We start from the raw sequence: 24610 nt of genomic DNA, 5'->3' as shown, positions 1-24610 counted from the left end.
ATATTGCCTTTATTTTTTTATGTCTCTACCAATAGCGATGGCATATTTGCTTGTGCCAAGTAGAGGAAGCCAATGGGCAAAACTTGTATGTAGAATATGTTTCAAAATGCAGCAGAGTGGGATAGGTCTGTATGTAATCTAATTTTCCTTTATCAGGTAACCATCATGTGTCTGTCTGGTTTATGTAGCAACGGATATGTAACTGAGGAACACATCAAGCAAAACCCAACAGTGCCTAGTTCTAAAAGAGCTGCCTATATTTCTGCTTAGCTGAATAGACAGGGGTTATTTGCAGGCAGTATTTACCATTACTTTGAGGGAGAGTTGGAGGAAGGCAAGGGAAAGATCTACCCATGTTTAAATTTCCTATAGGATTTCTTATGTGTTGCTTGGGTTGATTAAAATCACGTTCCTGCTTGTTCCTTATCCTTTATCCCTTACAGAAGGAGCACACGGAAATAATTTGCAGCAAGATTTTTATGTAAGCGTCCCCCTTACATGGGTTTTATGCAGAAGGGAAACATATGGTTCTAAAAGAGCATTAATACCCAGGTACAGCTGGTCTTTGAAGATTTTAAGTGATCCAGATAAAAAGAATGAACAAATGCTTCCCAAGGGAAACTCTGGTTGTTCTGACACTGTTCTTTATCACAAGTGTAACACTTACTTATAGGGAGATGTCTATGGAGACGTAAGAATAGGAAGGGGATTGTATTGACAAAAGAAAAATAGACATATAAGCAAATAAGACAAAAATAAAACCCTCAACCTGCCCAGCAATAGAGAACTTAATCACAGTCTACCAGGCTGGCAGCAAAGAAAAGCAAGAAAACTGATTAATTCATCTATTGTTATTAGTTAATGCAACAACCTAACATTTCTTCATGACAGCAGTGTCTCTGTGCCAGGTTTTTATTATCCTGCGGCACTGGCACTCTTAAAATTCCTATTACTCAGAGAGTTTACATTGATTTAAAATGGATATAAAGAGAGCTATCACAAAGAATTTAGTGTCAGACCTTAGGTGAGAATCAAATCCATTTTCTATTTAAAAGACTCACTGGGTTTAAAGACAAGTCACTTTTGAAGAATGAAAGATAGAAGGTGCCAGATTTGCTTGAGGAGCTGATCCCAAATGATGATGCTTAATCTTTGTTTTTATCATGCAGAATTATCACATAGCTCCAGCCATACTTAGTCAGGCTTCATTACTGCATACTCCAGAGTCCTAAACAGAAGTGCCAGAAGCTGAGACTAGACTTTGTCATTAACTGCTCTTGTGCAGGGTAAAATTCCCTAAGGTAAATGTTCCCAGGAGAGACTACATTGCCAAAGGGATAGGGAATAAACCTGATATAGAGAATGTGAAATTTAGGACAGAATGTTCACAACAGAAGGTTTAGGAAACCTGGAAAATTTATGAAACCTCTATAGTTTCATGACTGCAAGAGGTAAATTAAAGGAGCAGGACAAAGTCAGGAGGAAAGATGGAAGAGAGTTGCATAATCCAGTCAGAGCTCTGAGAAGAGGCACCTTTCAAAGTCCCACTGAGATCGGTAGCAAATCCAAAGAACTGTTAAAACAAACAAGAAAGCTAAACCACAGAATCAGAAGCCATGGGCCAAGTGTGGATAAATGAAGTTTTATTTGGCAAGACTACTCAAGGTAAAAATCCCATTTCAGAAATAATCCACTATCCCATCTATAATTACAACTTCAATGAAATTGAAGTTGCTAATACAAAATAAACATATAACCCCATCATTTTCTCTGAATTCTGCAGAAAGAATGTATGCAGGTAAGGTGGAAATCTTGTCCTGGGGCTGCCACTGGATAACATGTCCCTAACTAGAAGGATTAGAACTACCATGACATAAGAAATCCTAAGCTAATTTGGAAACAGAACAGCTGAAGAAAGGCTGTTCAACAGAAGTTGGAATTAGAGCAAGAGGTTAAATTGCTTCAGATTCTTTCTATCTGTGCTGATCTTGGTGCCAGCTGTGAAAGTCTGGGTGAGATGACCATCTTTCCAAACCACCAAATCTTTCATAAGCCAGGAAGTTTAGGAGGCAAGATCACTGATATTGTATCTAGGAGTATAATAGAAAAAGTTCCTTTTATTCTTCTCGTGTAAGATTATTGCAAGAAAAAAGAAAAAAATAATAATATGGAGGGATGTACAGCTTTTTTTTTTTTTTCAATTAAGAGGCAAAAGATAATTGAGCACAAGTCAAAAGTTTAAATTATGGTAATTATTTTAAAGTAACTAAAAATTGCTTCAAATATTTTTAACAAAATACATCCAAGGACTAAATACAGAAATATGCTTGGCTCAGTAATTTCTCAAACCAAAAGCAGTAAGCTATGGTAAGCCTTAAGTAGGTCCAAGTTGCACCCTTGTTCTACAATATCTGCATCAGTATTTTATAATGTTATAGGTTATTAAGCATGTTGATGTATAAAAATATGCGGAAAGGTTGGCTATTCATAGATCACAGAGCACAAAGAGATACTAGCTACATAACGAATTAGTAACAGCCGGATGATTTGGAACTAGAAGGCCTAACATGCCAGTACAGGGCAAATTTCACTCAGTTTACGAAACAAGACTACTTTACCTGGGGCAATAAAACAATGCCTCTAGATTGGATTTTGCAGAACCTGGGGCTCCCTTGTGAAACCCCGTGATAACTTAGTCATGACAAAGATGCCACAGGATCAGGGAGCCCAGCAGAGAAATTCTGCTGCCTGGAAAGATTCTGGCTTGAGAAATCTTGATCACTTGAAGAGTTGAAATTAATAAAGGAATTAAGCTTGGGGTTACAAAATTAAAAATGGTAGTCTATGCTTCTATGCTTTAGTATGGCTTTATGAATATTTTGATTTCTTTAAGAATCATTTATCTTTAGAAAGATTTCATTGTATGAAGTGCTTAAGATTTTCTGCTTTTAGATTCTCTTTTGACAGAGGGGTGGGGTTTTCTTCAATGGAAAGAATCTTTAGCTTTAATGTCATATTTCAAAAGAAATTTTCTTGCTGTCTTTTGCTGTTTCCCTTTGACAGCCGTCATTGCTGAGTAATGCCCAGGGTCATGCTTTTGAAAAGCAAATTCTTCCTTTGCAACATTGCTGCAGGATGTATGGCAGAGCATATATCCAGAGGACTAGGCACTTGTCCTTTTATAAGATATAGGTTGAATTCTGTAAGGGATGTGTCTAGCAAAAGAGTTAGATGCAGATCAATAAAGAAATAGGAAAGGGAAAATCAGCAACTGTAGAAATGGTTTTAGGAATATATACATATACATTCACATGTATATAGAATTTCAGAATATTAAGCAAGAAATGCACTAAATGTAAGGTAATTTGTTCCACCAGAAAACATACAGTGAGCTATTAGTCCAGGTCATTACTTGCTTGGACAAAACTCCAGACTGAGCCAAAATCTTCACCACAGAGTGCAGATAGCTTCAACTGAAGTCAAAATAGTTGACCCAAGGTATCAAAGACAAATTTAGTCTGGATACAAAGGCCTGAAATAATGCCTAGATAGCAGTTATTTTCTTAAGAGAATTTATTACCAGGACAATACTTACTTGAAAAAATAATCTCACATCTCTTGGCAGAACATCAGGTATTTTAGTAAAATACAAACATTTTCTCCTGCAACAAATTTCTACCCTTAAGAAATCAGTACAAGAAGTCACTAGCATTCAACTTGTATTTAGTGACAAAACTGGACCAATGTCTCTAATGGGACGCTTAGCGTAAAAATGCCATTGCAGAATGATTGTCCAGTTCATTCATTGCTAAATCCTGCTTCCACAAAATTAATAAATTCTATTAATTGCAAGGAAAGCAGAAGTGGGCCTTTAATCACATGATGATTCAAGAGATAATCCTTGTTAAAGAGTAGGTTTGTTACCACTGAAGGTGACAGATTAACAAATCCTGACTTTGATGGTTACTATTTTTTTTTGTGATAGGGCAAGTCTTTACAAGGACCTTAACGTTTTCCGTACTTATAATTTGATTTCTACTCCCCAGTTTTGTTCCAGCATTTTGCTTCAAATGGTTTTATGGTTGTCCAACATAAAAAATGACTAGTTGGTGTATGACATGTTACCTCCACAGTGTATGAACATATTTTGATTTCTACAGCACTGAGTCAGCATTCTGATGAGTTAGCATTTATATTCCCGACAGCTGTTTATTCCTCTCAATGTAATTTCAGAGATAAATGTCCAGAAGGGATTTGCTGCCCCAGATCTATCAGAAAACATATTTAAGATATTCTGTGGTATTTAAATCATAAAAAATATAATTCAGTAATGCTAGGACAAAAATTGTTTTATTTTTAACATTAAATAACTAATTTAAACCTATATTATTTTTAAATATAGTGTGGTAAAAAGTATTTTTTAATTTTCTATGCAAAATCACATTAATGGTTTCTAGGGCCATAATGAATTTAAGAAACATACCGAGAATTCCAATCAGTATTTTTATTTTACTCCTTTTATTTAGAGTTGAGAAAGTAGCCTTGAGAAGAAAAGAAGAGATGGGAACCAGTGCACACAAAGGACCAAACTGTTCCTGGAGTAGCTGATTGATTGTGCCTTGCCAAAACCATGGGACTAGTTGGCACGGTGGAGCATCGATCTCGACAGAGGGCAGAACCAGCAGATGAGGATTCAGTGCATTCTGAAATTTTTCAGGTGATGCTGCAGGGTTATTTTGGCAAATATGGTGTAGGCTGTGGTCATTCATATACTGTCATTTTTAATCTACATTTTTTGTTTGGTTGTAGCCCTCTCTAAAGCAATGCAGATGGCGCAGGGTAGGATAGATTTTATTTTCCTGCACCAACCGTACAGACTCTATAGGGTGTACAACCTGTGTTGCCACAGCTGACTTATCTTTGGATTTTAGTAAGAGTAAACTCTTTCTGGGAGATGTTTCTTCTAAACACTCTTCTGCTAGACGTGGGTTTACAATATGGCAAGGAAATTAAATTTACTGTTAGATTATAGAAGTATGTCACACATGCAGAAATAAAATCCAGTTCTGAATCCCATTAAATTAATGATTTTGATCATGTCAGCGGCAATGAAATTTGCAGATTACTTATGATTTTGGTAAAAGAATTAAAAATAATAGTTAATTGCTCTGTTCTTCTCTATTCTTTCAAACTCCATTTTTTCTTGTCTTGGGACACGAAGTTAAAAGGGATCCTTGATATAACTTCTCTAAAAGTTCAATTCATATCCTCCATTACTTACCTTTTGTCTTTTCCTACTCTCCAGTCTAAATCAAATGGACCCTTTTTTCAAACTCAGATAGAAAGATATCTTTGCTTTCTAGGGTAATGGTATATTTTGCCTAATAATTTTCATTTTATTCCTAGTGATTTTTTATTTCTTCTTTTCTGGGACAGAATGAAAGAACAGTGAATGGTATTACAGAGGAGAGTTTTCCAATAGGTTCTTTCTGCACCCTGATATTTTGTTTGCTCTTTTGGCTGCTATAGACCAGCAATCACCAGTTCTTACTGAGCTTTCTGTATTACTGGCAAGGGCTTTTGTTTTTTTTTTCCCTCCCATGGTAACTATAAATTTACAAATAAAGATAATAGTTCAAATTAACCTGCAGGCAATTCAGTTCATCTCAATTATAACTGTGTCCATAAATGAACAGATAAACCAGTGAATAAAACCATCATGGTTACTAATCCAGTAAAGTAAGACTTTTAAAATGCAAGCAGTACGTTTGATACTAAACTTTTTAATGAAACTCCAAAACTTGAATGTTATTACATTTTTTTCCCAAATTACTTTTTTTCCCAAATCCTTACTTATGTCAATAAATGAGGTTAAACAAGAGGTGAAAATCTTCATCCGTATTTACCATTAAAACTTAAGCTATGGAGCAGACTTTATTATGAAAAGAAACTGTCTTGAATCTAAGCATTCAAGATCATTTATATGGCTGTGACATACACACCATAAAGAAAAATGTTTAAGTAGAAGATAATAATCTCTTTGATCTATTCATGAAAATTTATTTGGGCCATTTCTGTACAAGTGTTTCTTTGCCAATGTAGACTAATGTATAGTTTTCTCAAAAATCATTAAATGAATCTTGAGATTGGACAGTGGTTACAAATTATTTGATCTCTTCTAAAATCAATTCATAATTCTGTGTCTGCATTTGTCAGTTTTCTTCTGGCATTGTAAAACATCCTGAAGATTGCAGTGCCTGTACTGTAATTTTGTATATGTGTGTTCAACATTCCACTTAGATTTAAAAATGGAAGAGTGGGCATCAGGGTCAATATATTGGTATAAAAGGTATTCTAAGTTTAATGCTTTGCTTTATTCCCATATTGGTGGCTAGTACAATTTCTTATTTATAGCTCAGTCAAAGATGTGGAAAAAAAAGTAATTTGATTGATTGAAATGCTGCTTTAAGGGATGGTGTGTATGGCTCTCTGCCTCTTGAGAAATCATTGGCTTGCATGGTAAACACCTACATATACTTTCACTGCAAGAACTCTAAGACCTTTGTGCTGAGATTCACATGACTATTCATGCAATATCCAACACAAAAGTTTCCAAAACACTGTGCCATATACTTTGTGAATGGTAACAAAAGCAACAGCAATGATTTATATTTTTCCCATAAACTATCTGTTTCTTGGTAATATTGTTACTCATGTTATTTGAGTGATGTCAGTGCCTGGAGTTCCCAGGTGAGACTAATAGATGTGTATTCCAACCTAGAAGTGTTTGCAATCTATGTGTGTCTTTATGGAAGTATTGTTATGACAGAAAGGTCTAAATTATGTTATTACATACAGTTTAATACTTTTTTTTTCCTCAGTGTGCAAGCAGAGCGTATGCCAACATCACTCTTAGAAGAAATATTTTTATGACAATTTTATGATTTAGTGCTGTTGGGGTGGAACTGTAGCAAAGAACATGCAAATTTCCAGAGAGGTAGTCTTTCTAAGTACAGCCAGGTCTTAAGACAGAATGCTTTGTGAGAAGTTTCTCCTAAGATGCAGTCATTTTGTTGTGCTCTCTTACTCAAGGACTGGTTTAAATGTAAATTAAGTTACGGCAAGAATGTATGCATATTCCAAGTGACTGATGACAGTAACAGTGGGTACGCAGACTAAGCCCACCTACACTCACACATACCCCTTCTCAAAACTGACACTTCCATTTTATTAATTTTTACCAAAAACCCCTCACTTTTGTAAGAGGAAGCTATTATACGAGGGAAGAATAATGGTCTTAAGAGGAGAATATTGGATTGGTGGATGGATGGATGGAGGGATGGATGGACGGATGGATGGATGGACGGACAGACAGGCAGCTGTGAGGCCTGATCCCCTTGTCTGTATTTGGGCTACTCTGACAATGCAGAGTGTGCCTGGGAAGCACAGGTAATGCAAAAAGGCTCTCTGGATAGTGAAGAGATGGCTTAATGTGTAAATAGTACCCCATCACAGCTCCCTGAGGATGGTATTTAGCTGGACTACTGCTGTACTCTGACTCTTTGTGATGCAAAGAACAACCTTTTAGGCGTTCCTAGCCAAGAATAGCTAAAAATAAGTTAGAGTAGTCGGAGGCTGCACTAGCCATAGAAGCCAGAAATTAGGGAAATTCAAAGATCAGAAAAACTATTTTCAAGGCCAAAAGCTACCTTCATGCTTTTTCTGGTTTTGTTGCAAGCAGAATCCAGGGAGAATAGATAACTGGGTTCTGGATATTTTGAGACATAAGATACTGTGTCAGGAAGCACGCATAATGCATTGCTATGGTAATGGTTACCACAGTTGGTATCTTTTATGGAAAAAAAAAGTTAATTCTGTATAAGTGTAGATAGCTTACATAAGCAACTACTACTTTAGTCAGAAGTGCCTTTTAGTTATCTATAATATCTGAGAACTTGTCATATTTTACATTTTGTGTCGCAAAGGTAGCAGCTTACAGAAGTGACAATTTATATATGTTATTCCCCTGAGCTGAGCAGACTGCTAAAAAACTAGTCTTGTCTTTATTATGATGTACCATCCTTACAATACAATTAACTACAGTATCTGATAACTGCTAATGTGCCAATAGTCGCCAGAAAGTCCAATAACAGACTGCAAAGTACATTTTATGGTATTTCTAAAACAGAAGTCTCCAAAATGACTTGTGAAAGACACTTGTTCTGACATCTTTCTTTTCTTTTCTTTTCTCTTCTCATCCTTCATTTCTCTTTTATACTTCTTTCTACTGCTAACAATAGCCATGGCTTATCTGTTCCAGGTTCCAAACTGAGAGAAGCAGCTTCCTGTCAAATAAGCCAATGCTACTGGACGAATTGACCTTGACATGACTGCTGTGATGCCAAAAGCCACAAGCTAACTAGTAACAATTGTTAGGTATGTCAAGACTGATTTTTATTGTTGATGCGTGTCATAAAAATATCAGGTGGAAAAGAAGCACAACAGTGCAGTCCCTTGGTTCATCAAAATCTAATTCTCTTGAACCTCAATAAACATTTGGGATCAGACATAATGTGAATAAAACCTTTTCCATATGCATATTACCTGCTGTATTAGTTCCCAATTTACAAAACATGTTTGCACTAAAAATACATGCAAAATTAGGGATGGCACCCTCACAGCAGTAATACTGGCGATGACTTGGGCATGCCAAGTAGCAGATGTGTGGAGGAAGCCAGTCAAGGTTTTGTCTCAGTAATTGCTGGCAAGAAATGGCTGTTCCTGCTTTTCTTGATCCTTGATTGCATTGGCTCAATACAAACTCTCTTGCAGAATACCCTCTATGAAGAGGTGCATAATCCATGACAATTTTCTGTTATAAATTCTTCCCACATAAATTTCTTCAGGAGAGCAGGATTTGTTTTCTATTTCCAATGCCACTCCGAATCATTCAGATGTGGAGAAAAACACCATTCATTAAGGAGCTCTGTGTTTCTATACCAAGCACATCCTTAGAAGCTCTTTTGAGGACTAACTCTTTCTCTAAATAATCTTTAGAAGCAGGAAAATATGAGGTAGAATAAACAAGGGCACCAGGCTCTGCTTTTTCCTTTCTAGTTGCTATTTTACAGAAATACCTATCCTCCCAACTTCTTTCCCCAGAGAAAACATAGGAGTTTGGGAGGGGGAAAGCAGGAAAGCAGTATCGCTTAAGCCTGTGAGCCTACTTTTGGAATAAAGGGAATGAATTTGCACATACAGAATTGTTCTGTACAGACTGTGGGGTACAATGAATCCTGCTTTTAAAAATCACTGCATGGCGTTGGCAGCACTGAGGGCTGACTGGAATGCTGCTTTACGTTTCTACATGAGAGTTGCCATATCAGTAGTGTAAAGATGGTTACAGGTAAGAAATTACAATTATGTTTGAAGACTGTCATGTCTGGATTTCAGTGATGATATTTCCTGTTGATAGTTCAAGGCATCTTATTAGAAATGGGTATATTTCAGATTTCCTACACATTTGTTTAAATATTAAAAAGTTAATGAATCCCAGCAACAGGACGATCCTGCCTGATACAGCATGGACTTACTGTATTTAAGAGGATTTGAAAGTGTGGTTTCTGTAAAGTGCTAGCTGATGCTTTCCAATACATGTTCTAAAAGTACAGTGACCCTCATTTCTGTCTTTGGATGGATTCTTTGGTTCCTCTGAACTGCCTGCCCAGTGCTTGGTTGATTTCATTCATCTTACAATTTACTCGCTAACAAAAAATGAACGAACAGTGGTGCATCTAAGGACCTCTACTTTGGAGGATCTCCTTGTCCTTGTCTGCTGCCATTGCCAGCCTGGCCTCACTTTCCACCACGCCAAGAAGAGGGGAAGCTCGACAAGGGGGTTCCGACTCACTGTGAAGCCATTTGCTGATTCCTTACCCTGCTGTGTCGCCGAACAAAGCACAACAGGGCAGGACCTAACAGCTCCTTGGACACCTTTCAGGAGCAATGGGTGTTGTCATGTTCAGTGTACCCTACTTCAGCCTGGTTTCCGATACTGCATATCTGATCCTTTCATTCTCTTTTTTTCATGTTTTATCTCCTTCCATAAGCTGTTTCTTTTCTGGAATAAAGAGTTCCAGCCTGCTTAATTATTTGTCCTATGGAAACCATTCCGTCCCATGCACTTGATCATCATTGCCTTTCTCTGAACTTTTTCCAAACATTTTCAAGACGCAAGCACCAGAACAGCACACAGTATGTGAGCAAACCGTGGCATTATAGACTGGCATAATTATATTTTCTGTTTTGTTCTTTTTTTCTTTCCTAATAATCCCAAACATTTGCATTTTTGGACTGCTGCCATGTGCTGAGTTGATGAAACTATCTATCTGTCACAATCCCAAACTTTCACTTCTGAGTAGTAACAGGCAGCTCAGAGCTCATCACTTTATTCATAAAGCCAAGAACAGTTTTGCTCACGTATATCTACACTAAATTTCCTCTGCCATTTTGTTACCCAGTCACTTAGTGTTAAGGCCCATCTACAGTTCGATGCGTTCAGCCCTCACACTTCCTACCTGGAGTAAATGTGTATCCTCAGCAAACTTCTCCACCTCACTACTGAGGCCCTTTTCCAAACAATTTCTGAGTTTGTTAAGAAGAATCGATCCCCTGCAGCATTCCGCTGATGACTTCTCTCTGTATTATCCCTGTGCTCCCAGGGTTGAAGGTTTGGGAGGGGGCACAGTTGTGATGTGGTATTCAGCACGGGTCTGTGGAGTGTCACAGAGCTGTGTGGTCCCTTATCTCGGGTTTCATGTGTAAGAATCACTTGCAGTAGTGCACGGTGCTCTCTCTTGCAGTGGGGTCCTGCACGTCAGCTACAGCTAATCAACCTCGTCTGCGACTTCTGGTTCTTCTGTGCCTGACACACTGGTTGGGAAGTGAGAGGATTATTTAGTATTTCCCAGCAGTGGAGGACTGTGTGTTTTCTGCCAAGATCCTGCATTCACTGAAGTCCTCTTGAAAGGGATTTTTTCTATATGCAGTCCAGCCCTGTGGCCTTTGCCTGTCGTGGGGTTTGACACACCTGTTACATAGTCCCCTTCATGTCATCAGTTACATGAAGTCTCATGTGTAGGAATGAATAAACTTCAGAAGTCTAACTTCTAGTGGGAGGTAGGACACTAATAGTCTTTGCCAAAGGAATGCATCAGGGCATAGAAAAACTATTTTAGAGCAAAGGAAATTGAACAGTACACAGCCTCGTGACCCAATAAGATAGGACCCAATACAGCAGTTTAGTGAAGAAACCATGTAAAAGAGGAGCAGAAAGTCTATGGAAATATGATTTGGTTTAATACATGCATGCAATAAAGGAGCCATATATAATCTGTTGGAAGTGAGTGAGTATACCAGCAGCAGTTAGTAAAACAGATAAAACCTGAATGTTTAAATGGCTGCTGTTTTTTATTTGGTTTGGACTTCATGGGCTTGATTTACCACTACAGTGCACTTAGTTTTGTTTTTTGCATATGGGAAGTGGGTATTAATGTTTCCAAGTCAACAAGGAATCATCTCCAAATCCCTGAAGTGTGAAATTCATCATGTCTCTGAATTTGGGCTTGTACTCTCCACTGGGTTGTGTTTGGATACCGTTGGATCCTGTCTGAGTAGCACAGACTCCAAAAGAGTATTTTGTTTACCATATGCAGTCAAGGAAATGCACTACTTGTCACTATGCCTTTGAAATATCATAGTTACAACTGTATTGGTTAGTAAGGAATGTAGACTCATTAAGTGATATTAATGCATCAAACCAAGAAATGCTTCTAAACCTCTTATATATATCCTCTATATTTGTGTGTGTATCATGTCCAGGAAAAATGGGCAAACAAATCATCAGTACTAAATGTTATGGTATTGTTTAAATTCTAAGTAATTATTGACAGCTATAATAGGTAGCCAACTAATTTTTTAACAACTGTGATATAGTACCATCTAGTGGCCAGATTGAAATGGTACCTTAAGTTTTCAGTACTTACTGCCAACTGCTGCACCGTTGCTGCTTGAGTTTTATGATGATTATGGTGCAGAAAGCATCCTTCTACTTTTAATAGATATGTAACTTACAGGATAACCTTGGAAATCTAATATAACAAGGATAATTACTGTCTGGTTTTTACACCCAGCTTCTTCCCAGACACAGCTTTTTGAATCCTATGATTTTGACTGGGGAGGACAGAAGATACTCGGAAATATGTCTGTGCAGTTTTAAATCCAACGTTGCTTTTTTGAGATTTTTTTTTCAATTACTATTTCACTGAATAGCCATTGCAAAGAAAATTAAGTTCTGTCTCTAAAGCAAAAGATTTAAGGGAGTTCTTAGCTATTACTTTAGAAATGGTAAAGTTAAATAGAAACTTACATTTATAAGCATCAGATTGCCATCTTCCAGAAAAATACAAGTAATTCTTTCGTGACTACTAGACTATAGTGCCTTATGAGATAATTGGGTCTTTGTCCTCAACAGTGCTGAGATTAAAAGGCATGAATTTAATTTTTTGGATTGTGCTTCCTGTGCTTTTACCAAGTTTCTGAAGGAACACAAAACACATGCCAAAATGCTATAAACATTCTAATTCCTAAATTAATAATGATGTTTAGGGGTGTCAGATGCCAGTATATGGCTCTCCAAATAAATTGTAAAAATCTGGTGCTACGGCTTAGCTCTGCACTTCTTCCTGAATAAATGCTGTTTACATGATTTGTGCACATTTTTTTATTATCTAAAGCAAAGCAGTGACTGTCTCCTTTCCAACAGGACTTATAATTAGCAGTGAAGTTTTGCCACACTTAGGCTTTTTTTTCCCAGGGCTGAATATTGAATTTCAAGTGTCGAAAACTGATTTATTTAAGAGCTACAAAATACAATTCCAGTAGATTCAGCAAGGTATATTCTACAATAGAACTGAGCCATTCCAAAATTTTAAACCTAAGTGGGAAATCCATAAAGCCAACTTCAAATACAAATTAATTACATGCACTATAAAGCATGTACACATACAAACATAATCCATTTAGATGAAAATGGAAGAGCTGCTCGCAAAAAATTCTTGTTGCTTGCAGTATGACAATAGATGGCTTGTGTTATAACTGTAAAAATAGTATCTGATTTTCACAGTTTGGATATTACTTATTCTGATAACGTATTTGACAGACATTGTGACACAATCTTTTCTTAATACATGGGAAAGTAACACATGTATGTACTATTAATGCTACTGAGAGTTGTCTGCTTCAACATTCTAGTTCTCAATAAGAGAAAAAAACCTGTTATTGGAAGAGGAAACAAAAAGCCTGAGGAAAATAATTAACTATTTTCTTTTATGCCATCTATATGATTTTCATGGGGCCAGCATCAAATGTCCAGTGATGCTTGAGAGATAAAGAAAGTAGAAAAAAAAAAAAAGTGTTGAAAGCAGTACTAATTAATTTGAGGTCATATTCAGGCAATTACTGACCCAACCTATAATTCCATCCACTTCTCTAATAGAGATTGTCCTATTTGGAGAGGGCATTCTGGGAAAGAAGGTATGGAGAGGACAATAACCAGAACCAGGGACATTTTCTGATCCAAACCAGACCAAGAACACACCCTTAATGCTGGTTTGCAGAAGACGCTGATACGGAACTTCTGTCTGGCAGCTTTGCGAGCGTGTTTGTAGGTAAGCTGTTTGCCTTGTGAAGTCCTAGACTGAATCGCAGTATGCAAACCCCAAACTTACTCGGTTTCACTTGTGCTAAAGATCACATTTTTGTTGTATTCATCAGAAATGCTGGAGCTGTCTCAAGAGGGGAAATTGTGAAAGTAGAGTAGGGTATCCTTATTAGGGCTCTCACCTTTAAATGAAAAATTGAGTGTGAATCCACACACCTTTTGCATCTTTAATTTTGTTTTCTTTTTGCCCAAGGTGCTTTACTGACTGAACTATGTAATGACTGATGCTGGTTGACTCTTAACTAACAGGATCATCTTAGTGTTTAGAACTGAGGTGATTTTGCTCTTCCCAGACATGTAAAGTAACTGTATGTACCATCTTTTCTGCAGTGGTAAGACTCTGATACCTTGCATAAACATAAATAAAAACCCCATAGCTTTACAAACGCTATGTAATTGTGTAACATCTATTTTTATCTGTATTATCAAAGTACGGTAGCTCACCATGATGCTCCCATTAACATCATCTGGAATTTTGTCATTTACTTCAGAGACAGGAAGTTCTTGTCCTTAGAGTCTCTGTGTCTGACATTTTTCTATCAATGGAAAAAATACTCTACAAATGATTGAGGATATTTGCAAATATTGGGAAAAGGGCAGTGAAGCTATTTTCCATTTTCTATTTATGCTCTTCTTTTCTAACTACTGCTACATATTTCTAGTTGTCTTTATGCATCCTGTGGTTGTGCACTGCTGTATTTATGCATGGTACTTTCTGTCTCTGATTGGTTGTCTTGTTGATAGGGTCCCAGCAACTGTGGTTTGTAATGTGTGAATTTATGCAAGATACATGCGGGTGGCACATTTGCTTTGCTTCCAGCTATATGGTTTTCTTCAAAAGTGAGGTTGTCATTTTCACGAATTGTTACAAGCCTTTGAGACTCTCTTCTCCAGAAATAGTGTTGATTGTGTAATATTTTCTTTCTGATGTTTGACACAAGTGTGGCACTTAAGGAAAAAAACCAGCAGAAGCCAGTCACCTATTATATTTTTCTCTTGGGTGGAAGAGATGAGTATCAGCATATAACAGAAGGTGTGGAAAGACTGGTTTTTAACCTAGCGTGTATTTTTTTCCCAGGACACTGGTGGTGAAGTAAATTGTGCGCTATTGCACACCAGTTTGTCTCTCATGGGCTTCTCTTTCCAATAGAGGTGACTATTCCTTTCTTGCTGTGTGACTTCTGGGGCTACATCCACTTCTACACTTAACACTGATACACTGCGGGGAGAGTATAGCCCCAGCATCTGTTTTACTTCTTCCAGGGTATATGCAGGACTGATATCCCATATGCCTGCTTATCAGGTGGAATGGATGTAGCATTCTTGTAGTGAGAGTACCTGACTCTGCAAGTACCGATACTGTCACGTTTTATGATATCTGGTTAATTTTTTAGAGCTATCAAGGGTTTCCACCATAGACTGGCTTCAGGAAAGCTTTCATATTTGTCTACTGCTTCCCTAATGTAGTTCTTTAGCTGCAGGCACTCCTTAATTGGTTTGGTTTTGTAAGTGAATTGTCTTGTGGTGTTACAGGACCAGTGCTACAGAATGAATGTATATAAAGCCAAATGGTACATATTCAGATTATGAATGACTAGACGTCTCCTGGAACTCTTGTGAATGTATATGGAGAAAGGAGCTCTGACTGGGGTTTCATTAGCTGTGGGTACAGATCAGCCCATACTGTACAATTTGGGCCCATACTGCATTGTATTGTGTCTTCATATTCTACTGCCATTTCATGTTTCACTGCTACTCAAGAACTTAACCTCTTACGACCACAATTTTTTCAATCACTTCACAGTCATTAAGTTTTACTACGCTTCTACAAGCTAGTTAATCCAGTCCCTAACTGAAACTTAACAAAAATAACAAAACTATTAAGGCTTCATAATTCACTGTTTATATGCTACTGACACATCAAAACAGCAGTACAGCTTTTAACTACTTTTCAAACATTTTTCCCAGAATGTACGTTTCTGTCTTAGCTGGACATATGTAAATTATCTTCAGTGTTTCTTAACAGCTAATGAGCTACTGAGAGCTCTAGTCCATTCGTAGCTAGATTCCTTACGGAATTAAGCAAAACATGGTTCCAAAAACACAACTGCAAATGCCTGAGCTGAATATTATCTACATAAAATACAGCATTTTAGGACTTTCCAAAGTTTTGTTGGAATCTTTTTAGATTCAAATCTCAGTAGCAAGGACTTAAATCCCAGTATCCCAGCATGTATCAGGTTACATGCTGTTCTTACATAGATTGCCCTCAGTTTCTATTCCTCTTAAAATAAATAAAAATAACAGGAACTGTGATAGTAACTTAGGTCGTCTCCCACATCAAAGAAGGTTTATGGGTAAAATCTACTTCTACATACGTACTTAGTCCTTGAACACCGCAAACGAGCAGTGTCATCAGTGCATTACGTCACTACTGAATACCTGTAGTGAAGACCAGAGGGGACCCCCAGCCTTCATCAGCATCAAAATATGTTCATTATACAAAATACAATCATAGGTTACAAATGCCAAGTAAAATCAGATGCAAATTAAAAACTTCTTGAAAGCCTCAGGCGTGCACTTCATTTAGATGGAAACTAAGTGACAGGAAATACTGCGAACATTAAAGAAATCATCACATTGATAATTTTAACCTGTATTTGTTGAATGATTGATTCAGTTGTTCCTCAGCAGAAGGGCTTCCTTCTTGGTCACTCATCTGACAGGTTTCATGCAGCTCCATCTCTGACACAGCCCTCAGTTTTGTTTGCTCAGATAACACTGGGAAACGTCTGTGCATATGATCTGGGTAACAATAAAGAAATTTCTCTAATAGCTGATACATAGTTCAAAATAACACCTACAGTTTGATGTAATTCTGTCTTTGATGTTGCGTTTGGGTAGGTGGCTATTTTAGGTAAACATAATTTCTTTTGACCTTTTATAGATAAAGTTGTTTCCATATCCATATTTCCAATAGTCTTGAGAGGTACAGGTCAGACAATTTATAGGAATTTTGGAAATAAACCTGGAATTCTTATTGCATATAAACTGCTGCCTGGCCAATGAAGAATTGATTTCCTACTGTATCATACGGACAAATAACAACCAAAGGTTTCTCCCATGGAGTCACTAGGAGCTTTGCTTTATACTATAATGAGAATTTTGTAAGAGAAGAGTAGAAAAATCAAGTCACTCCTGTCTTGAAGAATAGACACTGCTGTAACACCCTTTAAATTAATGTGGGTGTAATTCTTTAAATAATGAGACAAAAAGAGTTCAAAGGGGTGTTAAATCAACTGTGTGCAAGTGACAGTGCGTTATTCACTGGCCACGTTTCACTAGCAGAGGTTACAGTTTTTGCAGTGAACTGCATTAGTCCAGAGACGGAGTGACCTCTTGGAAGCACGCCACGTTTCCAGCACCTGTCAAATGGTTCTTTCTGTAGGGCATGAAGACAATGGAAACACATTAAAATACCCGCATCTGCCAACATGGGCAGGTCCAGAAAACAGAAACTGGCCCCTGCTGTACATGCAGTTGATCGATAACGGGGATTGATTCTATTCTGTGTGCTCGGTCAGCCTGCCACAAAGAGTCTCTCTAACAAGTACAGCAAAGGGGGTGGCACACGACTGCTATGGTAGCGGGGGTGGTGAAGCCACACAGCACAGGCAGAGCAGCTTCTCATCATGCATCTAGACAGTATTCCTTCCATTTTTTATTTCTTTGTCCTATCAATCAGCTTTTATAGGGTGGAGAAGAAAGTTATTTTAATGGAAATAATAAACTGCTATTTTTCAGTATACCTTTCTGTGTACTTTGTAACAGGGTTTATTAAAATCAATATATAAAAATTCACATGCATGAAAATCCATAATGCATAATCCATTTAACAGAATCTGCAACATATGTGCTTGTGAACTTAAACAGATTATGTGCATAAATTAATGTGAATATATAGCATGTGTTTTTCTTTGCCTGCTATCCAGTAGATTATTATTAGCAATATCAGATTCTAAAACTAGCTTTGCACATTTGATGTATGCTACTGGGGGAGGGGAAGGAGGGAAGAGTGTAATAGTGGCTGAGCGAAGGCAGCCCGAGGCATTTTTCTGCCTACACAAGGCACAGACAGACAGAATGGATTGGGGACGCTGTTCCAACAATATCTTTTACTCTTTTGGAAATGTGCAGCATTGGCTTTCTCCTTTTTTTCTCAGTATCTACTATGATGTTGTCAGGGAGACACAGCCCTTGACTTGCACCCAGCTGCCAAGGCCATCGCCCTTTATAACAGTACTACCCCCAAAAGCTTGTACCCACCAGAAGATTTAAGTCTGTTCTGTCACAGGCCCCTGCATGAAATGTTTAGGTGGTATAAAATAAAAATCTCCCTGTGCTATCTCTGCAGTTAATTCAGAGGAAGCCAAAACTTCATTCCAAAATGTGTATTCTGAAAGACCTGGCTTTATAGTGTATTTATAAACCATTGTATTTATATTTGTATGCTTTTTTTAAAAACATGGTAGTGTAAAGAGGCCCTAAGTAGCCTTTTCATAATGTGGTTTTCTATGGAATACGTTCTGCATGTATTAAAATCCACAACAACATTTGTGAATCTCCTTTGATTTTCTTGTAACTGCCATAAAACGGTACCGTAAATTGATCTTGAAAAGATACACTAAATGGGCATCTGTCATAAGTAAATTATGGTAAAATATCTGTTGCCTTCTCGAGTAATTGGATCTCTAACTGACAATTTTTAAAGTAATCAGGTTTTCAAGACAGCACACAGACTACAGCTATTTTAAAGGTCAAAATGAGTTTAGATTTTAATTTTTGTTATTTAATGTATTAAAATTCTGACAGTACGCAGACTTACTGTTTTTTATTCATAAATAATTGTAATACTAAGGTGTTTAAGCCTGTTACTGAACAGATTGGTACATGACAATTTAAATTAAATTCTAAAAGGACATTCTTAATACACCTTTTGAGCACAACCCTGCAGTCATTGCTGAGAAAACTCTAGCTGACTCGAAAGACTCCGATTTGGAATATAACAGACAGAAAAAATAAAAATAGGTCACTAGGATATAATTGTAAACGGTCTGCACATATTTTTTCCATTATCTTTGCTAAGAAGCAGTAAAGCATTGTTTCGTAAATAGGTATGAATGTGCCTGATGTCCAAGTAACATTTTGATGAATTTCAATTGCATTGTTGCTATTTAGTAACGCAACCTTTTTCATGCAGTTGTTTACAGATAGGCAGAGTAAATAATGTGACTTACAAGAAAAATGTGAAAGGGATCAATCACTCAGGCACTACGCCTACAGAACTTCTCAATCTAATTTTAAATATTTCAGAAACGGGTAGGAAAGTAAAAGATCAGTGTTACATTTCTGAGCTAAGCCTTATCAGTAGTACTTAGCAATCTTTTTCCGATTCCTGGCTCTTTTTCATTAATAGCAGCAATGTTAATCCACAGTATTTTGCTACCACTTTAAATGTTCAAAGTATAACAATAACATAGATTTTTTTAATAAATTTTCTTTCCTATTATTTTCTCTTTTATAACAAAGAACCGTAAAGACAGCAAATACTCTCTCTTGTTTAGTGCAAGAGAGAAAGTAAACACTAATTATAGCAAATAACTATTAGTGTCAAAGGATTCCAAGACATTACCAATATACACTTAAGCATTTCAGAGCAGACAGTGACCTTACCTTCATTGCCAAGGAGAAAGCATGTCAGCAAGTTAGGACAGACCTCCTCCAAAATGGAACAAAAAGCAGAGAAAGCACTTGGGCCTTTTAAAGAGAGTTTATCTAAAAAATATTCAGTTCTCTTCTTGTAGCTCTCCTGGGACCAAATGTCTTTGTATTCCTCCAAGGAAAAGACTCTCTTGTAAACCAAATATGACAGCACTTTGTTCACATCCAGCTCTTCCAGTATTTTCTCTCTCTGATTGCTTGGGATTTCAGAAAGCCACTTATTCCTGTTTTCATTTTCTCTTTTGGTAGATTTTGCACAGTTATAAAACCAAGATTTGGCTGTTCTTCCAAACATTTTGATACTTAAATAGAAAATAGAAAATTCTACTCCGGCATTTATTGTGCAGTATTCAGTATGCAAAGTAAACATAATGTGGATGGGTAGAATGCAAATACATACTGCTGTCTGTAATTATTGTAATTCTAATGGAATAAAGAAAGCCTACATACAAATTATAAAGAAAACTAGCTCAATGCCTGCAGCCTCCTAAGAGGATTACGTTACACTAATTAGCCCTTTACAACTGTTAACAGCTTCTGAACCGTAATGATGAGACTGAGAATTGCTTAGTTACTGTTACTTTTTAATTTTGTAACTGATCTTCAAAGATATCCCTTTGCAAAAAATAATTCATTCAAGAAGACAGCTGAAGAAACTGAAATAATCTGTACAAGCTGGTACAGGATATAAAATAAAGTGTCTTCTGTACACTTTGATTTTGTATTCCTCAGAGGCCATACCCAAACCACAGTATTAATGCCCTCCACTTCTTATTCTTTCATAAAATATTAGCTTTACAAGGCAATGCAATTATACATTTAGAAAGCATGTTTCTGTAAATATTCTGTAATCCTGTATGCAAAAGGAGAAAAAAAAAAGGTTACAGCATAAGACCTTTTTTGTGAAGGTAAATATGTCACTGTTAAGAATAGCGACATTTCTGCATGTTTAGATGTCTAAGTTATGTCCAAGCAAACTGAACCACCGTACAGCGTCCATGTGCTGCCCCAGGTTTAGCGGCAGAGATTACTGCAATCCCAGTGGAGGTGTTCTGCCACTCGGAATCATTCATTGAGGATCACACATTACATAACCTCCCTTACGCAAATGCTGCTTAATACATGGACTTTTGGGTCTGTTTTCATACTTTCTGTCAACATAAATTCCCTGTATAGAAAAGCTATGAGCACTTCCTGCCCCCTCCTCCTCCTATTTCTTAGTTTGTTTTTTCTATTTCCATTACTTCCAAGTGATAATGCTTCCGTGGCCTCACTCGTGTGTTCTTACCTGCAGTTTTCCCTATTGTGCAGCACACAAAAATATTTTGCTACGCTTTTAGGAAAGCAAGTTTTAGAGTATTTCCAGTCCTTATGGTCTTGAGATACAACCACTGTATCCTGCTGTCAGGCCGCGTCTGTTTCTGAAATTTCAAGTATTCATCAGTCAGCATCAAAGTTGACCACTGACCATATAATAATTTAGGAATTTTATTTTGTATATCAGTAGCCAAACAATTAACTAGCCAGGCTTCAAGGAACTGTTTGGAAGCATTGCCTGTCACCTTGTGGTTGGTTGTAGATACAACAAGGCTCATTATGTGACGCATTAGCTGGAGTAAGGATGAGTGGAATCATGTGTTATTTTAAGCCATATTAATGGTCCCAGTTTAGAATGTTATGGCTTATTGGCCATAGCAGTGAGATTCTCGTGCTTCTTCTGTAATCATCCTGAATCTGCTCAGGTGGAGGTACCTGTGCGTTGCATCACACCCCCCAGGAAAGGTGACCCACTTGGGGGAAGCTGGGTGGTGAAAGGCACCTCCTGCTATCCAGTTAGTCAGGCAGGGCAGCTAAACACAGGTGATATGCAGCGGGCAGAGAAAGCAGCCAACCTATCTGAAAGGCCTGGCACAATTTCTAGGCAACTATTCCAAGTAAGGGCTCCTTTATAAGCCTAATTCTTAAGATTCCCTTTGATTTTTGAACCTCCGCAGGGGTAGTTCAAATACCAACCCCCTCATTCTTTCCATATTGTCGGTGAAACCTCATGGGGTTTTGCTCCAAGTTGTTTCTCTCTCAGAAGTTCTACTAATATTAATCCCGCAATTTTTCAGCAGGTAGAAGATCCTGATGAAACCAGGTGCTCCACATGGTAGACAGCATCTTGTCAGTCAGTCTTCTCCGCCACTAGAACCTCGGACAGTAAGTTTTACCATTCCTTCAGTAACTGCTAGAGCAAGCCCAAAGTTACAGGTTTTGGATTCATAAGATGGTGCCGAAAGATGAAATACAGAGGGTGTAACCTGAATCCATTTCTCAGAGTTTAACCTCAAAACTAAATCAGTGTTTATTTTATTGTACTGATAACACTGATTGTCATCAGTGTCCTAAATGGAGTAGTGAATTCTGTACAGTAGTGAATTTAGAAGTTAAAAAAGCAGGTAACCTGTCAAGATTAATAATGAAATGAATTTTAAAGGAAGGTATAGAGCATGTCCTATTTTTACACATGCACATGGAAGTTCTGCCCATGACAGTCCACCCTCGTAGAGTGACCTTGCTATTAATAAATGATAGACATAGGTGTTGGCAAGTTGCATCTCTTCAGAAAAGTAAGGAAGAATCAGTGCAAATAAAAAATATACATAGGTATATACATATATTTAAGGTATATCAATATACCTTAAATGAGAAAACTAAAAAAAAAAAAGCATTAAAAAGTTTAGCTGGGCAGAATGAACTACAAAGCTGTTAGCAAGTTCTGGGCATTCATGAGGGAGATAGATAGCAGTACCCTGCAATGAAAATGCAAGGAAAGATTGGTATAATAGGAAGTGGTTCATATAGACAGCGAATTGTACACACAGTGGTCGGCCAATGTAATGAGAGACATAAATGACAGCTTGAAATTTGGAAGTATACAGTATAGGAGTGTCTTTGGAATCCATGCACTGAATAATTTACAAGGTTTTTTTCTAAAAGAGTACAATGTTTTGAGCCAGAAATGTCCCCATTATTTTTGTTGGTAAAAGACTATATCCTTTTAATCTAAAATCTTAAAACCACAAAGAAAAATGGCTGATATCATAGGAAATGTATCAAATTGTGGACAAATACAAAACTTGACTCTCTGCTTTCTCACATACCATGTAGTTATTTCCAGTTGTGTAAACTGGAGAATAAAACGCTAAAATTCTGCTTTGGTAATTGCCAGAACTCTAATAAAAATCCACACCTTGCAAAATCTGATTATTGGGTAAAGGCAAAAATTTGAAAGTGTGTGTTGAGAAACTGAATACAGAGAAGTGGGCATGAAGTACAATCAAGGGAGGAAACTAGAGAAACTGAAGATGACAAAGAAGTATTTGAGGCAAAAGGACACATGTAGATACACGGTGGAAATAAAGGATTTGTGATGGAGAACTATTGTTTTCCCAGGGCCGAAGAACTGAGGGACTTAACTGCAATGACCTGTAAATGAGGTAAACTGCTGAGCAACTCGGACCTCTTCAAATGATTTACCGTGGTGCCAAGTTCTGCAATTTGTGCAAAGATGCCGTTTAGTTCAGACAGCCTAATTTCAGAAGAATTGGTGTCAACCGAGGAGGATCCAGTAGAAATAAGCTCGGCAGGGTTTATTTGACCTTCTGGTCAGAGGGATGCAGTCTGAACCGCACTTTTTGACAGTGACATTGTTTCATAATGAGAAGAGTGGAGGGGGATGCAGCAGGGACTAACTGGCCTTACTGGCCCTGACCCACCTCACCTGGGGCCTCTGCCCACACCCCTGACCATGGGCTCATGGGGTCCATTTAAGCTCAGCCCTGGGACACCAGTCCCTGCCTGAGCTTTGTCGGAGGTGTGCTTGGCTCCTGTTGCTCTGGTCTGTGACCTGGCTTGCTGGTTTGGCTTTGCCACATCGCCATGGACCTGCCTGGTAGCCAGTGTGTCTGGCCTCAGTTCCCATCATGGGACCTGACTTGTGGATTGTGGTCCTGGCTTGACCTCAGATCTGCCTCATCACCATGAACTTTTCTGGCAGTCTGGACTCCTGGTTGGTCCTAACTGCTGTCCCCAGGCCTGCCAGCCTTGTTTGGGGGACTTCATGAGGCTCTGAACAACCTGATACAGCTGACGTCCCTGCTCATTGCAGGGGGTTGGACTAGATGGCCTTTAAAGGTCGCTTCCAACCTAAACTATTCTGTAATTCTGCTGAGGCTGGGCCCTGGCTGGCCAGCCCCTGTCCTGCCAGCCTTGCCATGGCGTTGGGCTCCCCGTCCTGCAGGATGCAGCCGGCCCTCGTGGCTCCCTGACACGCACAACTGTTCGGCTCAACACCCGGGTGTTAAAACACTTTCTGTTAAAGTGTGCGCTACGGATCTTGGAGAAGGGCAAGAGAAACGTCCTCTTTGAAACAGTGTTTGTGTAATCCTATTGCCCTATGGGAAGCTATGAAAGAAGGTGGCCCCAATGACGTGGGCCTGCAGAGGTGGAGGTGTAAGCGACCGGGTTGTGCCAGGAGGTGCGGAAGTGTCAGGGAAGGATGACCTGGGCTGGGGTGAGATCTGTGATAGGGGTGGCAGGGCACATGCTGTATGAACTGCTGCTTGTGTGACGATACTTGGGCGTTCAATTCCCCTGCCCAGCCATGTTTTATTCATCTTTCCCACATCTTGCCTGCAGGCCTCAGCTCCCGCTGAATGCCTGGATCCACGCCAGTTTTTTGGAGAAAGCGCGGCTTTCTCTCACGGGTGATGTGTTTAATGGACGGTGACCAGAGGGAAAGGACGCTAAACCAGCCATGGTTGAGTGCTGGGGCTGACCAGACCTTGGAGCCGGGGCTCGGCAGTCCGTGGGATGGACCACCTGAAGTCCCTGCTAACGAACAGCCCGTGGGGCTGCGTTCAGGTGGGTGCCATCTGTTTTCCGTTCTCTGGCATGGTCTCTGCCTTTATCCTTCTCTTTTATTTGGATAATCCTTTGAAGGACTAAGACATCGGTGATGTTACATGTAGGTCCTTTGAAACCATGTATTTACTTAAATGGTAT

At 38.3% G+C, this 24610-nt stretch overlaps 1 protein-coding gene across 1 annotated transcript in view; it reads right to left on the bottom strand.

The window, feature by feature from the left end:
• Window positions 1–19856, bottom strand: part of TJP1 (tight junction protein 1) — a 196012-nt gene extending 176156 nt beyond the window's left edge. Inside the window, exons 1-2 of the mRNA XM_074155814.1 lie at window positions 19514–19856; window positions 16435–16585 (exon numbers count right to left, since the gene is read on the bottom strand). Coding sequence (XP_074011915.1) covers window positions 16435–16585; window positions 19514–19856 — 494 coding nt within the window. The remainder of the gene's footprint in view (window positions 1–16434; window positions 16586–19513) is intronic.
• Between the last annotated feature and the right edge of the window lie 4754 nt (window positions 19857–24610).

This window comes from Numenius arquata, chromosome 11 (assembly GCF_964106895.1).
Source record: "Numenius arquata chromosome 11, bNumArq3.hap1.1, whole genome shotgun sequence".
In the NCBI taxonomy this organism is placed as follows: Eukaryota; Metazoa; Chordata; class Aves; order Charadriiformes; family Scolopacidae; genus Numenius; species Numenius arquata.
This window is presented reverse-complemented; position numbering and strand designations above follow the sequence as displayed.